The sequence below is a fragment of the Anser anser genome (assembly GCF_964211835.1).
Source record: "Anser anser genome assembly, chromosome: Z".
NCBI classification, from domain to species: domain Eukaryota; kingdom Metazoa; phylum Chordata; class Aves; order Anseriformes; family Anatidae; genus Anser; species Anser anser.
In genome coordinates this window covers 29,219,057-29,236,614 of record NC_139723.1, presented here as the reverse complement: position 1 = coordinate 29,236,614, position 17,558 = coordinate 29,219,057, and the positions used below count along the sequence as shown (strand labels likewise).

At 37.0% G+C, this 17,558-nt stretch overlaps 1 protein-coding gene across 3 annotated transcripts in view; it reads left to right on the top strand.

Moving 5' to 3' along the window:
* Window positions 1-16,219, top strand: part of NREP (neuronal regeneration related protein) — a 21,783-nt gene extending 5,564 nt beyond the window's left edge. For all 3 annotated transcript variants that reach the window (XM_083816095.1, XM_083816094.1, XM_083816093.1), the window contains exons 4-5: window positions 10,506-10,577; window positions 14,540-16,219. In XM_083816095.1, coding sequence (XP_083672221.1) covers window positions 10,506-10,577; window positions 14,540-14,662 — 195 coding nt within the window. In that variant the 3' untranslated portion in view covers window positions 14,663-16,219. The remainder of the gene's footprint in view (window positions 1-10,505; window positions 10,578-14,539) is intronic.
* The last annotated feature ends 1,339 nt before the right edge of the window (window positions 16,220-17,558 follow it).

Genomic DNA, 17,558 nt, shown 5'->3' with positions numbered 1-17,558 from the left:
ATTGTTTGTGGAAAATGGAGCCTGGGACTGGTCTAGCAGAGACAGGCATTATTAAGTACCCTTCATACTCTCTGAGGAGTAAGAATGAAATACCAGGATGAGACATTACATCCAGCCTGATTCTAGATACACACTGGGCAAATGTAACTCCTGGTCTGGCATGAAAAAACTTACTCTGCTTTGTTGTTTATTGCCGAGTCCGGAACAGAAACGGTCTCAATGGTAGTTTAGAACTGCAGAGGAGCTGTAGGACTGTATCAGATCCAGTTCTGTTCTCATGTAGTCATGGGCAGAACTTGTTCAAGGTCAAGAGAAGTAATTGAGATAGATGACAGTTCAGCAGTTTTGGCCACGTGAATGTGTATATTGTGCATTTTTATTATGCTTATGTACTGTGTGTGAAGAATGCATTTGATGCAATTTGCCCAACGTTACTTCATTTCTGAAAACTTAGAATCAAATGCTTGCCACCTTACAAAATAAATAAGCAGAAATAAAAACTCACTTTTTGCAATATTTTTGTTAAGTCAGCTGTTCCACTGTGCAGAACAAGCACCTTTACTTGATTATGGCTAGAACAATTTGAAATGGAGTTTAAGAAAGTAATTTTTGTACAAAGCAGATACTGTGGATATTTCAGTTGTACAAGTCATATGCACAGTCAAAAACAAAGGCTCTCTGTACCTCTGTTTCTCTGCAGTCACAACCATGCACACTGTAGGTGCTAAAATTTTGTAACTATGCACTGTATCTGAACAAAACAGTGTTTTTTCACATGGAATTGGAAGTTTAACTACTACTTTGTCCAGGACAAACTTACTGAGGTTTTTTTCACACAGGCTGAAATCTTGGAAAATCAGAAATAATTCATATACACCTTGTAATACTACACAGTCATGACACTGATTTTTAAGTCTTGAGATCAAAAGCCATCACCAATAATTATGTATTTATTTATTTCAATCAGAATCCTGCTACCTTCCACCTGAAATCTGGTCATTGTATGTACGGCTAAAGAGAGGGGAGAGACACTGTGTCTAGTAGCCTCAGAGCACCTTCATAAAAAATAATTTAGTTAATATCATTGACTGGGACACGACTTTTTAATAAAAATATTTTTAAATATTTGTTTTTTGTTTTTATTGCAAATATTTATTCACTCTGATACCTGATTAAACAGTATTGGTTGAGGGTGCAATCTGGAAAGATACAAAAATGTTCTTTTCAAATGTTTAATGTAGAATGATACTATGAATCATTGACTGTTACATTACATTCAATTTAGTCTGCTTTTCTGGCAAATTCTCTGTAGCACTTCTGAATGATTCCCTCCGTAGATGTTCCTGTGAGGCTTCCTGATGTTTCCTTCTGTAAACAGTGCATTAAAACAAACAAAACAACAACAACAAAACAAACTCAGAGCAGGTAGCATTTACTCATCCTGCAGAAAGAAAAGATTAATTTTGTTAACACTAATGTTCTTGTCTGTCTACTTGCATAGCTTACCTGTGTGGGAAGAAGTTTTAAAAGTTCAAAGGAATTTGTATACTCTTACCGAAGGTGGTATAAGCTTTGACTTAATATGTGCATTATCAGAAAGAACTCCTTAATTCTTAAAACATTGATGTTAAGAAAGCACACATTTGCATCATATAGCTGCTCAAAAATATTAAGTTAGAGATGAAGAAATCTGCCTTTATTTTAATGTGATTATATATGTGATACATGTCTATCATGAAAGAAATGAGTTCAATAACTCTTCCTGGTGGCAGAATAAAAGCCTGTGGAAATAATGGTAAATTTTATTGCCTTTAATTTCTCAGCTAAGTAATTATATAGGATAACATAAACAAAAACCAGAAACAATACTTGGCATAAAAAGATTTTTTTCGTGTCTCTTGAGATTAGATAAATCACAGAAACCTTGGGTATTTTATTATATACAACCTATGTGACATATATGATACAATTTTAGTTGTGTTTTTATGTTTGGGTTATCATTTAAGCTATGTTCAATGCTGGTAATAGACTGACTGTGCAGGTAAATGTACCATAATGCTTTCAAGCACCTGTTACAATACGAGATGACCATTATATCTATTTTAATAAGGTAAGTACTGGCTATACAGAGTGGTTCTGTCTCTCATTTCCAGGGTTATTACTGTGACTTTTAATACTTGCCTGAAATACACTGTTTGGGAAAGGGTTTGGTATCTCGTGAGGGAAAAGGTTTTCCCTGCTGGCCTCTACAGGAAAGTGGTCGGCAGAGGCGGTGATCTTGCCGCCTCTTGGAGTATGTCACTGTGATATCCTAGTCATCTTTCTGGTATGTGTGAGAAATGTAAGCAAAATTAAACAAACAAACAAACCAAATCAAACCAAAAACAAGTGTTAGTCCAGAGCAGTGTATTAAGTCTTCTGAAGGTACATTAAACTAGAAAATTTATAGGAAATTAAATAATAGCACATGCTTTGGGATTTAGCTTGGTGTATACATTTTGTATAACCCAAAATTGGAAGGAGGGAACTGGGAGGCCATAAGGAGAAGCAGTGTTGTTGGCTTTCTCTGTTTTTGTTCTTTCCTCAGGATTGCTATACTGGCCACTGTTCTTGCTGGTCTTTCCCAGGATCCTTAGGATCAAAACTTGATGCAGTGAGAAAACTGAGCTAAATGGACTTCTAGTCAGTCTGTGACCATGTTTGTTTTTTTCTTCTTTTTTCACCTCCTCTATTGCTCCAGTGATTTGTCAGTATTGGATATGACGTTACTGAAGAACTTAAGCATGCAGACTTCGATCCTGAATTTTGCTGCCATGCTTTGTGTTTACCTAACTCTGTAACAGGAGACTTGGTTGTGCATCTGCTTCTGCAGTTACCTTTAAGTATAGATACATATAGTTGCTAATTAAATCATTACCTGATTGCTCTTGAAGAGCAAATGATGAAGTCACAGATAATTGACTGAAAATTCAGATACTATTTTAATATTCACACCTGTTACTGATGTTTTTCTGTGTCTATATTAAGTAAAGTAACAAAAGCTACCATTATTGCACACAGGCAAACAAGAAGAAAAGGTGTTGGGTTGAACAGGTTTTGGAGTTTGGTTTTCTGGAGGGCTTGTTTTGTTATTTGATTTCTGTAATGTTTTGTAGTTCTAGAGCCCCATGTACTGAAATTTACTGGTGGAATAAAGTAGTTTACAGCTTTTTTTATCAGCCAGTGGAACTTTCAATATAGTATACATTTGTTTCTTATTCTGGAATAATTGCGTTTCTTTTCCTTTTGAGGAGTGTGGTACTGTGGTAATGAATATCTTTGTTAAATTCATGAATTCAGTCAGAAGTTGGATGAGTGTTTATGACAGCATTCACAATGTACCACTTGATTTTTTTTCTCTTACTCTTCATATGCGTGGTAAATATTAACAATGCTTTGCAATGGTTTTTACATGCTTAATGAGGAAAAAGAGCAGCATGAGAGCACTTGTAGCACACAAACTAGATTCATCCTAACTAATACAGAAAAGTCCAAATTCTTTCTGCCTAAAAACTGTGTTACACTCAGATGGTGTGGGGAGGATTTCTCTCAAGGGAAGAATGAACTGTTTTCTATAACTAACCTCATTCAGTCATGTATACCAGAAGACTGCTAACGTTTCTGTTGAGGGGCTCTTACCAGCTAAAGTATTTGTCAGGAACGTGCTAACTATATACTCAATCTGGATTAGCTTGTGTTTTTCCCCTCCTCAACACCATACTTGCTCAGTTTTGGAGGCCAGTAGTCAGGTAAGAGACCTCTTGGTAGCAAAACATGCTTGCTCAGAGAACTTAGGCTCTACCAGTATCCTTTCCTGCAGCAAGAGGCCCTGCTGCAATAAAGCACAATAATCTTAAAAGTACGCGTTTCAGTAAATTTTGTACAGTCGCTCAGATAGTTGTCTTTTATATGTCATGGCATGCTGTAAGTAGATATTTAAAGATGCAAACTGTGTAATATAGATGAAGACAGGTGTGACTTCTCTGAAGAAGCTGATGATGAAGAGCGAGTGTAGGAGGCTAGATAGAAGCAAACACTTCAGCGTAACCCGAAGAATACAAGCTTTAAGAGCAATAAAAGAAACAATGAAGATGTGTTTATATGATAAGTTTTATAGTTAAAATGTAGGAAAGTTACTTCCAAGGTCATTTCTTTATGTTGTGTAGGAAAGGAGCAGATGACATCTAGTTCTCTAAAACTGACAGAAATTGAAGAAGTGATGAACAAGGACTCCAAAAAAACCCTTAATGAATAAACTTGCTAATTCATGTACAGCATGGAGAGGGGATGCAAGGAAAAGCATACTTGTCTCATTTAGGCTTTTTCATCTCTATGTGGTTGTGAGTTTGAGTCATCAGATGGGGAGGAATAAAAAGAAGCAATTATATCTTCCCCATGGAAAGTCAGTGCCAGAAAAGGATGCTGATGCAAAGTTAAAGGCAAATTCAGGTGTACAGGTGTCTTGCCGTGTTCTGCCAATATACTGGTATGTGTTAATTGTTACTTTAACGGGCAGCTCAAGTCTACTCTGAAAGGTAGGCTACTTGGATTAATCCCAGTTAGGAGGAGACTGATCGTATGCCTGTTCATCAGTTCTCTCAAACCATTTATCTACCATTTATCTATCATTTATTTATTTGCTGTGGGGAAGATGTGTGAAATGATTATAATCCCCCCCCCCCCCCCCGCCCCTTTTCTTTCTTCCTTTCTTTTTCTTTTTTCTTCTTTTTCCACTGAGTTCTTGAATGCTCATGGTATGTCACTGAAGTGGAAAGCATAATTGCTAGGAAAACCTGCTGCCCTGACAGTATATTGAAAATGCAAAGACAGGTAATAAGTAACCTGTTGGGATAACTGTTGCTGTACCTCAACTAGAAATTCAGACTTGTGATGCAGAGCCACGCAGAAAAAGCAATCAAGTACACAAAACTGAGAGACCTCAAACCTACTCAGCCATTTGTTCAAAGTATTTTTGAATCAGTTAAGGTCATAAAGTTACATTTTAACCAGGGAAGGTTATGGTTTCTGATAACTGAGTACAGAAAGCTTCCTCACTGATGCTGTTTTAGAATCAGCCTATCAAGACAGCAGCATCCTATTTGATTGAGACTACAGCTTCTTAAATACACGAACACACACACAGAAAGTTTTGTTGAAATTTCACTGACTTAGTTTTGAAATGAGAAGGAATGATGAGTGCTCTTGATGTCCTGGCATTCAGGAAGATGCTGAGGATGAACGTGATTGGCAGCAGGCTGCCACCCAGCTAAACTCATGAGAAGCAGCAACCATTCAGCTGACATTTGCTATATGTATTGAATCTTGCATGCTAGGTTTGGAACATGGTGGACATTAATATCATTTGCTCTCATGATGTTCCCCTCACAGTGTTAAAAATAAATGACTGCAGATGGGAGCATTAGTTTACGTCTTGCACTGCAGCAAGTGATAAAACATGCTTTGATCCTAGTAAGAGCTTTCCTTCCAGTTTTGTTTAAAATTTATTAGTTCTTTAACAGGATGATTTATTTGATATCCAAGCAGCAATGCAGTGAGATTTTTAGTGAAGGGTCTGTTTACACACCTGGATGGTGATGGTGGGCTGTTGGTTATAAAGAATATTTACTGCAGTGGGAGTCATTTGGGGTATTGAAAAGTGCGTGGTAGAATATGCTGGGGAAAGTCACTATAGCTCAAACCAGCTGGTAACTAAGAATCTTAAGAAAGTGCAAAGTAATAACTGTTGAAACTTAGCAGGCAACTATGCTCTTGTTCTTTTTTTTTTCTTTTTTTTTCTTTTTTTTTCAATAGGAAGTGCATCAAGACTCAATTGGGGAAGAAAATCTGCTAGACACCTTGTGGTTGTGCTGAGAGCAGGCAGAAAGGAAATAATCTACAACTTTTCTTCTGGGTGCCCTACTACTGTTGATTTGTGTCATGGCAACACAGAGCAATCGTGATGAAAAATCCCTGAACTACTTTACAGACATATAGGTACAGAAATGAGGTGTTGCTCTCCAGCTATAAGGCCTGTTGCCAGGGGAGCACGGAAGGAGGATGTGCTTTCTCTGTGGTGGGTCATGCACTGCAGACGCACAGGGCCCTCAGCACAAATGCAAAGTTAGTGCTGCAGTGGGGAAGAGCATGCCATGAAAGAGGTGTAATGCCACTTTCTTTCCTTCTCTTCAACACATATATCTAGCATTTTACTCCCCTGTTCCTTAGCTCATGGCCATTTGTGTCTGAGGGAAGACTGCTAACCCGTCTAGTAAAGATTTTCCTTTCTTTTTCCTTTTTCGTTTTTCTTTTCTTTCTTTTTTTTTTTTTTCCTAGGTAAACTAGCACAGAATTACTAGAGGTTAGGTATTTGCAGTGTTCTTTTCGTAACCTTCCTCCGCAGCCCATCCCCCAAATTGATTTATATGACAAGTTAGCTGAAACTTCTCAAAAGATGATTGCTGCTGCACTCAGAGTGGTTGATTTTCTCTGTTAAGGTTCAGGTTTGAGATTTAGACTGCAGTTGAATTGCAGTTCTGTGGGTCTTGAGTAAGACTTGATGAACAGCAATTTAGTTGGGGCCCATGTTAAAAGAAAAAAAAAAAAGGATAGAAAAGTAACTCTGGGGGCTTTCTTCTTTGTTTCTTAACCATAAAAAAAAACTTAGAAATGCTTAATAGGACTGTGCTCACTGTGCTCACTGTACTAAGTTTAGAATGTCTTAAATCTGTACCTTTCTCTTGATGGATTCTTCTGAATATTTAAAAGATGCTCTTAATGTGTAGGAATGAAGAGTGGGTAGTAAGAAATTCATTTTAGTATTGTACCGGGACTGATACAGTAGATTTTGTGCAGCTCTGTTTCAAAGTTCATGTTTGTTTTGAAGATGGGCAGAAGTTTTTGCTCCATTGCTCTAACTCTTAAGACAAAACTTTATGACAAGACTAGTGGTAGCGGCTCAAAATGGAAGAATAGATGTTTAAATTTTGAAGTGCTGGTTAGATGGAACCTTTGCACTAACAACAAGAGGATTCTTGGTTTGTTCAGCAGAGGAGAAAAGAAGAGCCCGCTCTGAGACATCCTTCTGTTTTTGTAAAGGAGTAGCAGTAAGTAGTTCTGAGGTAATAGCCAGTAAATAGACCATGAATTTATTTTCCTCCACCTTTCTTTTTTTTATTTTATTAATTTCATAGATTTTCAAGAAAATAGAGACTGAAGAATTGAAAGCATATTCTTTACAGCTCATAACTCCTTATTTAAAGTTGGCCTCAATTTTTTGGGCAGAACTGCTTGTTATTGTAGAACACTGCCTCAAACAGCATATCGCAGATCAGTGGGTTTCTTTTCTCCTGACTTCTCAAAGTGTGAGTGAATGGTTTTGTGTATCACATTCTCTGCCAGGAAGGATTGCTTCCAAGGCTGTTAGTCAGATGTTTAGGGGTGATCCAATCTGACAATTTATGGATGTAGTTTACTAGCTTCATTTTTTCCTTAATGAGAATCAAAGAGTGAGGCTATCAGTTTCACTCATCATACTGCTGTTATGTATTGTCTAGACTTGCAGTAACTTCAGTTTTCAGTCCATCCTAAAGTTCAGTAATTCTTTTCTAAATCCTGATATTTTTGCTTTTTAAGCCAAGCCTGTACTCTCATAATAGTCACACAGGAAGTACTAAGAAATGAAAATATGGTGTGTATCAATGAAAGCATTTATCTAGAAGTGTTTGCTTCATGCTAACAGCTGGAATGCTGTAAGCCTTACATCCTACTCTGTTGGAGCATTGCTTTGCACTTTTTTTTCTCTATAGATCATCTTGCAATGCTAATATCAGTTGTTTTGAATTGCTGTAATTGACTTAAAGTTCTTGCTGTGCATTTATAGCACCATAGCTATCAGTATATTTGAACATCTAAGACGTTCCTGCATTTTATAAAGCCCATAACATGGCAAGACATCAAGATGGTTTTTTTTGGTTGTGTTTTTTTTTGTTTTGTTTTGTTCTCTTTTAATCCTTGTGGATTATATGAAGTCCTAAGTGGACTTTTCCACACTGGCATTTTATTTTTCCATTCCAGAAACTTCCCCCCCTTAGCCAGCATCCAAGCCATGACTCCACAGCCTCTTGGCATTGTTCTGATGTGGGTACTGAAAGTCCTTTTGCTGCCCAGTTTAGAAATTAAGTGCAATTACAGCAGAGCAGTTACTGCACATGGAGTAGGTTCATGGGATTTTTATCTACCAATGGTGGCCACAGAAGTTGCTTTTGGAGAAGGTATTAAGAGAGTAGGACATTACTAAGTATTTTCTCCATGGAGGAAATTAATGTGAAAGATAGCTGGGGTGGGGTAGGGGCTGTGGTTTTTTGCTTATTTATTTATTTGTTTGTTTGTTTTAAACCCTGGAGCATAGTTACTATATCTTACAGTTTACATCTTTCTCCCACTGCCCCATCCCAATATCCCACCCTCAAAACTGCAGCTCTTCCACGTTCTTAATAATTTAAGTCTAGAGACTACTTTTTCTTTCTTTTTTTTTTTTTTGTCATTTAATTGCAGGTGTTATTTTATTTCTATTAAATTGCTACTAGGGATTACAAGATTTATGGGCTAACCTGAATCCATCTCAGACTCCTTGGAAAATGTACAAGCTCATACTCATCATAATGAATAATGTATTTTGTTGCTTATTCCTTCCTTCTATAGAAAAATATGCATTTTTATGTACTTGCCTGTTTAAACATGCATGCCCTGCTGCTGGTTTACATCATGAGCTTTCATACGAAGAATATGGCTACATAAATAAAATCAGGGCATAGGTACAGGATACGTAGTCAGTGATTATACATATCAACGGGAGCACTCAGAGCTTACTTGTTGTCTCTCATTAGAGTGTCTCAGAGATTCAGGGTGAACGTTAGCTGATGAATTCACAGAGCGCTCTGTGATGTGTAGTAGTTATCCTATGTCAGCCATAGTCAGAGAGCTTAACTGGCTTTTTTGAGATCATACAGTAGTCATAAATATGAGATAAATCCTGATGCTTTAATTAGTAGGCAGCACTCTTTTTTGTACTGTGGAAAATAATGGGAGAGTATATCATAGCAGGCACTGTCTTAGGCTCTGTGCTTTACATGTCCCTCCTCTATTTCCTACCTTACAGTAGAGTTCAGGATTTTTTCTTTGAAAGATGATTTAAGTAATCTGCAGGTAATTTCTCCAAGCTATGTCTAGTCCAGTTGTGATAGCTAACAATCAACGTGCAACTCCACAGAAAAGAAAACATTTCTCATGTTTCAATATAAATACAGTGACAAGCAGGTGAGTAAAGCGTATCCACAAGGAATTTCAGTTACAAGGCAAGTTTTTATTCCCAAAATACAAACAAGTTTGAATGTTGTAATTTATAATGTTCAGCCTGAAACAGCTTGATGTTCAGGCATTGTGCAGAAAGAGTTGAATTCTTAAAACCAAAGGCCCAGCAGGGAGACCCAGCAGGAAAACAAATTTAAGATCTTCAGTGTTGTACACAACTCCTACCTGACCACTTCAGAGCTTAATGAGTGAGATGGAAATATGTTCTGATCCTCATCCTGAAGCTGAGAAACTAAAGCACTGGAGGTTTCCAGCTCAGATTCATGGTAGGTTAGTATTCATTCCAGCTGCCCACTGCTTTGGATCTCACCCATTTTCTGATGAGTGAACCTCTTCACTGCATACAGGGCCTAGGAGAAGTGGGCTTATTCCTGAGAGTCTCAGGCAGGATAAATCAGGCCAAACAATTTATCCTATGTTTGCTTAGGAAGCTCTGCCACCAGAGCAGCCACAGTCCGGCACCATTAAATCCTGCTGCCAGCTCATTTATCTTACATCTTCTATAATGTGTTCCCTTAAAGTGTAAAAGTCTCTTTAAAGTGTAAGATACAGGATGCAATCATAGGATTATAGCAATCAATTCTCAATGTACTTAGAAAGCAATGAATTCCAGTTCACAGTTTGGTGTGAAAGGTGTATCAAAGGCGTGTTCTCCTTGTCTCCTGCAGTCACCAGCAAAGGTAATCATCTTCATTAAATAATCTTTTGCCAGTGAGTCTTGGCAGAAGAGAGTGGGGAGGTTAGATGTCTCACAATATCCTCAGTCAGTTTAATGGTAACAGACTGAATACTGAATTTCTTAAAGATACTGTGTAAAGGTCATATAAAAAACATACATCCTATGCACTTTTAAAAATGCCTATAGAATACAGATTACAATATGCAAAATGGTTGAAATACTCAAGGGACAAATCTTGTTGTCATGGGTACTCAAAAATGTACTGAGTGTAAAACACAGCTAGGTCTCTGGACCAAGCTCAGCTGACATTTGAATTTTGGTTTTAGTAATGTGGTTTGTCATATGAACACCATTTGATTACATTTAATGAATGTCTCTTCTTTTTAGTAAGAAATTGTATGTATTTATGTCACTACAGGTTAATCAGCCAAGGTCAACTATTATCCAGACAATCTTCCCAACCAGCCAAGGGGATGGGGGATTTCCAGAGGTAAAGTTATTTATGTTATTAATCTCACCTAATGCTTAACTAAGATGAAAGTTTTCTGGGGAAAACAGAACAAAACGAAAACAAGCCACAAAACACTGAAAGTTCAATGGATTTTATTTTATGACTGTTTCAAGAGAGTAGCCAGCTCTCATGATTTCATCAGGAGTCTCATGGTATTCTGTTTTTCTTGAAGCCTTGGCTCCATGAGCCAAGCAGTTAAGTGAGGATTTCAGCTTTCATTTTAAAATTATGTTTTTAGCCTTCAGGCTTGCAGAAAACATGGACTCTTGCTGGCTACATACCAGAAAGAAAACATGCTAATTTTCAGGAGCTCAAATTTCTTAAGACTGTCTCATGATTTTTCAAGCTTGACATCTGGGTTTTGAATGCTTGATTTTGGCAGTATTCACTTACCAATACAGAGGAAAAGGTCAATGATAATGCAGCGGGAGGGAAGGGGAGATTTTTGTTATTTTTCTTTTGTGCAGTTTTGTGCTTTGGCTTAAGTAACAAGCGTACAGAACATTTTTATTTTGAGTTTGACAAAGAGATAAGTACCCCAACATAAATGCAGAAGATGTGGATTATCAGACAAGATTGATAAGATTTTTGTTACCATTGCTGGTTTCATAAATCCCAAATTGGATATGAAATTTGAATAGGAAAATAGAACTGTTGGCTCAGAACTACAGAATATACATGTTTTATTCACATATTCTCATTGATTGATGACTCAAAGTCTGGCAAAAAAATGGCAGGTAAGCAAATGAGAGAGAACATGGAAAACTGTTTTGATTAAATTTCAATTACTATCTAGACTTCAGCTCCGTGTTAACAAAATTCTGCTATTCCATCTGGGTAATGCTGTATTTTGCATAGTTTCTCCTTATAAAGGAAGTTCTAAAATTCATAACTGAGCTGATTCATTTGAATTTGAATTATTTAAATTAACATATATGGCTGTACTCGCACTCGTAACATTCAAAGTATTTTAAAAGTTCATCTGAATAAGTTGATAGCAATGCCAGATTAAGATAACTGTGCTGCATACGGTAATATTTATATTAAATAAATTTACTAATTTTATTAAACAGCTGTATGTTAACTGGATTATTTTTATTGAAATTTTAAGTTAGCAGCTTTTAGTGAGTTTTCATTCATCGTTATTCAGAGTTGTTCCTAAATCACAGGAAAAAAAGCTGTGAATTATGTGCAGCATATTTGGTATCAAAGCTGCATTATATTGGGTTTCTGAAAAGACATGTTTTTATATCGTGCATATCTTTTAAAAAAATCATCGAAAGGCATAATTGTTTCTGAAGTAGTCAAAAATATTATGCTTTTTTAAATGCTTTTAAAAAGCACTCCTGCTTTTTAAATAACATGCATTTATTCTAGCTTTTATGTAATTCTTCAGAACATATTTGGCATATGTTTAGAAGGAGCAGAATTTAGAACTAGCTCCAAACTTCACAATTAAGTTTCACCATCAACTTAAATATTAGCTGCACAAAATCCAGTTTCCAGCAGAGTATCAGCCTTAACACAAACTCAATGTCTTTGGAATCTAATTATTTTTCATGAGGCTTATAAAATTAATGAGGGATAATTGTTGGAGAAAACTGCAGAAACTGCTCAGTCCTTCTTCAGCTCAACATTTTGTATACTCACTTTTAATCCTAAATAGATAGAACTACTGAAAGGCTAAACTAAAATCAATAAATTTTCTGAAAATCTTAATTTCAGATAAATGTTTTTTTTTTCTTTTTTTTTTTTTTCCCCCCTCATGCAACTAACAAATATAAAAGGATAAAGACAACTTACTTCCAGACCTTAGAAGGGTCATATGGGACTTTTATCTTATGATTGTATGGCAGAATTTCAGGACTAAGATTGTTTTCACAGCTGAAAAGGAACTGCCCAACACAATGCTTTTGGAAATTTGCCCAGACCTTTGGTCTGTGTGGTGTGCCTGTTTGCATGCACAAGTTTCTAGTTTTCTTCTCGTATCCTGTAATGATACACACGTAGCAAATTTAGTCAACAAAAAAAGCAAAAATATCACAAGGATGGAATTTTCTGGAGTCCTGTGAGAGAAAATGTTTGTATAGTAACTAAAATTTAAACATTACTTTCTAACTTTGAAATGATGTCTCTTGCAAAACCCCCAGTTTAGCTGTAGCAAAGGCAAAGTATGTTTCCAACACTTCTATAGCCAACTTGGAGAGTCCTGCGTGTGTGCTGACTGAAATCTGCCCAGTTTCTTAGTTTCTGGTGCCCCTATAGGAGAGGGCACTGTTTGCCCCTAGGAAAGGATTTTAGACTGAAAACAGCTCCTGACTGTATGCAGTGCAGAACCATGGAGGCAGGTGTGTTCCTGAAAACAGAATTGTGGTAAATACAGTGGGAAAGCTTCATTCTTAGTGCAAAGTGCGTGGCTTCGTTCTTAGTGCAAGTAAATGTAGCAAATATGGACGTGCCAGTAAAAATCATGGATCTGAAGAGCCAGGAAAGGAGAAGACCCTGGAAATTTCTCTTTCTTGGTAGTTGTGAGACTGGTGTTTGTTCAGTTTCTAATTCAGAACCCTTCCATCAGAAAAATTGAACTTGAAGAAGATAACTTCAATTTCTTTAAAAAAGTTTCAGAAAAAGTGATCTTATTTGACGAACTTGTCCGTAGCAATAAAATCAACAAAACACCTTTACAATTACAATCTCTTAAACACACACACACACGAGGAATTTTCAATAACTTACAGTGCATTACTAGCTAAACACATTCTTTTAGTTTAAGATACTATAGTGACATAGCAGCAGAAAAGTATTTTAATCATATTCATAGTCTTTAGGCCTCCCATTGAGGCTTAAACTGAAACATGTATTTAATAGCTCTGCTGAATAGGCATAGTCTTCAACTAGTGAATGATTAAGTATGGTGAACAAAACCATCTCTGACGTAGATGGCTATCATGGCAAACAATTTCCTTACTTTCTGAGAGACCACGGTGATGCACTACATAGCCTTTGAAGCGCCAGTAGGAATAAGTGCTCTTTTCCATAAAGTACTGTAGGAAAGTTTCTTATTAATGTACGCTAGAGGCTAAAGATGTAAGTTGTTCAAAAGATCAGTGGTCTAAATTGCAAAAAGTTCTCTCAATAATGAGATGATCTTTCCTAACTCAGACGCACTTTTATGTTGGGAGTCCAGTTGGAGCCACAAAATGGAGCTTAGGGTTTAAGAGCAAGTGAGCAAAGTAGATGTAGATGTAGTACATGTTGGTAGATAGACAGAACCATGAACATTAATGTTTTTCTTGCCCATGCCAGTTCTGAGTTATGTTTTCAAAGGGGCTCGGTGCCATCTGTTGGTCTGTGGCCGTGAGCTTTGCATTCACGATACTGAGACACTGTGTCTGGATTCTCTGCTGCTTGCATGCAGAACAGATAATTGCTCATTGTTGGCCATATCTGTATGCCAGAACTACTGCACAGGCAACATCTTCCGGGCAGTCTCAGCTACTTCAAAGGGCACAACAATTCCTTGGTTTGTTGAGCGCAAGAAAAATCATGTTGAATAGTATAGGGATGTACAATTGACAGTGAGCTGTGGAAAGAGTTGTCACTCTATAGCTTCTTCCCCTGTAACCTTGATTGGGTCTCCCCATCTGCAACAAGTGGCCAAAGTCCCTAGTGGAGAACCGTTGTTGACCCAACTCTTTTACACTTTTGCTGCCAGGGCACACTTGCTCAGCCCCACGTAGAGGCTTTTCCTCAGATGCTGGCATTAGAACAATCTTTCCCACTCTTTGGCATTAGTATTTACTGTTGATTATGCTGTGTTTAGTAGATGTTTACTTCTGAACTAAAGCTAGGGCGTGATGGAAATGTTAGGACATGAGCAGGGAGAACACACCAGGCTCACTTCAAAGAAGCCCTGCTAATGCTCTTTTTCCTCTTCACAGGAATGTCTTCCCATCTCGAAGGAAGTAAACCGCAAGAAGAAAAATGAGGTGGAAGGAGCGTGCCGGGCTCCTGTAAATGGCTATGGACACCATTTCACCAAAATTTACCTCTACTCTTTTTAATCATGATTTTTCCATTTGTATTACATATGGTGTATGGGTTTGATGAGGTCATGGTGTCATATATTGGGAATTGTTTCTGTGTAAATCATCAAGTGTAAGAAGAAACTATGGGACTCTGAGCCTTGCTTTAGAGAATAACAGTGGACAAATGTGTACCATAAAACTAGGTTTTAACATTCTGACTCAAGCGAAAGCTCTCAGAATTTCACACTGTGAATCCATGTTTACAAACATTACAGGTGGGCCCTCAGGCCTGGTTCTACCACAGCAATGTCTTCCACTACTCAAACTCCATTGCTCACATGCAACCGGTAAACTGCTCTCTCCATTTCCACCATCCCTAACTGCTTTTTGCAGAGGCTGAGAGTCCCCCTTTTTTTCATTTAGATGTAACAAGCCTAGTAGTTTATTTTCATCGATTGTCTGTATATCTCTATATTTTATCCATGTACTCTTTTGATGTATAGAAGTAGTATGAAACTCATGGTTTCCTTGTGGTAAGTGATTGTGATGCTGCCACGGGATTTGAGACACTGATGAATGGTGCTATTTTGGACTTTAAATATGCTCCTTGGCAAGGTAGCTCTGATGGAGTTATTTTTTATTTCCATGTTCTGAGAAGGTGTTGGTACTTTGTTTTTCTGAATGTTGTTCTTTAGACTGGACTGACTTGTTTACTTGTGTCTTCAGTGTGGCTTTCTTATTCAGTGCCGTAGGTGAGTAACTACTTATAGTGTACAAGTGAGAAACTGATTCCCTGTCAGGGTCCACTCACAAACATGCAGTTATAGTGGGAGCAATCACAAAACTGTAATTTACGTAAAATCTCCTTTCTGACTCCTATCCACTTAAATGGGAGAAAGACAAGCAATAATTTTTAACCAACCTCTCAAAATGTTTTGAGTTTTATTATTTTCTAATGCCTTTTTGAAAGATGGACAAGTTTTAATGTCCTCTTCAAATCAATAATATAGGGGATATTGTAAGAAACATACAGCAAATTCCTGAGAGGTGAAGTCCTAAAGGGGAAAGAGTACATTCCCACAGTACTGTCAACATGTGGATTTTACATTTTTGTTCTTGCTCCCAGAATACTATCAATACAAAACAATACAAAACACAAAACTAAACAGTATCATCTATTCATGGGATGTTGTTGTGTTAGACACAGTCTGAAAGCCCACCTTAATTTTTTATATAATTCTGTCTTTTAGCTCTTCCTTTCACAGGGCAGGCCTTGTTCTGAACTGTTTTAGCTTCTGACTGTTAAATACCAATGCATGCACTGCACTTCCTAGATTTCTTTCCTTTTCCCTCTTTCAGTATCTCTTTTATTGTACATTTTATTTTCCAATAGATTAGATATGTCTACTATGCTGTATATAGAGCAACAAATAATATTCAGCAGTTGTGGCATTTATGTATAGTTGCAGTTGTGTACTGCTGAAAATGCAGGCTTTTGTAACAATGTGATCTTTAATAATGCACTACCAGTACCCAATGTATTTTAGCTATTTTAGTAGGATTTGTTCAATAAATATGCAAGCTGTAAGGGTAGCCATGATGTCTCTGCTTCTTTTTTTTTTTTTTTCATGAATATCTGCTGATGTAAAAGATGATTCCTTTTGTTGCCTGCTAAACAATAACCACTAAGATAACCTAAATACCAGACGTGGAGCTGGGAAGTGATAGTTCTGGACAGCTTCTGGACAATTGCAGTCATGTATCTCTCTTTTAAGGCTGCTGAGTGGCTGGGTCAGATGTGATACTTTATGCCACTTTTAGTAATCCCAGGAAGAAGCTGTAGGATTATGTGCATGGCAAATACAGCACATCTCATTTTCCACCTCTGATAACTCAAAAGATAATTTTTCTAGTGTGTGTAATTTAATTTAAAAGAATGTTGGTATACTCCTCCCTTTTAAAAACAATTTTATTGGGGGAAAAAGTAATATCTGCATTATTCTAGGTTTAAAATAAGTATTGGTTCCATTTTAGCATAGAACACAGAGTAGCATTTTTTAAAAAACACAGGCAGTGATCTACCAATTTATACCAGATGTAGGTCTGCCCCTAAAGTTTTTTGCAGTCACGAGAGCAAATGAATGCAATTCCATATGTCGTGATTGTTTATTCCACTGAGTGAATTTACACAGGCACTGAGTTTGGTTTGATGACATTGGTTGTATCATAGAATCTGACAGTGTTCACATGGCACCGCCACTTTCTGACCTAAATGACCACCCTTCTCATTGCTGTGTAGGAAACACAACAGATAGCAGCTTTATCTTACCCATCTGCAGTATATGCATATAGATATAAACATTATATATGTACATGTATATGCATAGGTAAATGGTGAGAAACAGTTAACAGAATTAAAACAACCCCTAATTGATTTTTTTTTAACCTGTGGTTCACTGGCTTCAGGAAATAAGTGAACCATTTCTGAAAGAGATATGAAAGGTGTTTAAAAAGCCTTAAAAGCCCAATCCTATTGTTAGTAATATCTAAATTTGCTTCACAAGAAAAGCTTTTAAATCTGACAAATCTAAAGGATTGCACACTTATTTAGAACTTTCAGCTTCTGGAATAATGATGACCCTTGGCACTGTTTTTTAATCTTCACAGCAGCATGCTATTTTAATTAAGACAGAAGGATCTCCGGGTTAAGGTCTTTGATCAAACTACAACAGAACTGAAAACCACTCACTGAATACCGCAACTAACAGATCTTTTGTTAATCATAAACATGGAAGACCCCTAAGGTGTACAGAGACTTTTCTTATGCTGATGTTCTAGAGACTGAGATTTGTCAAAGATATTTTCATATACATTATGATTAATACAGGCTTCCTAAATAAGCAAAGGTGACCTACATTTCTGCATCAACAAA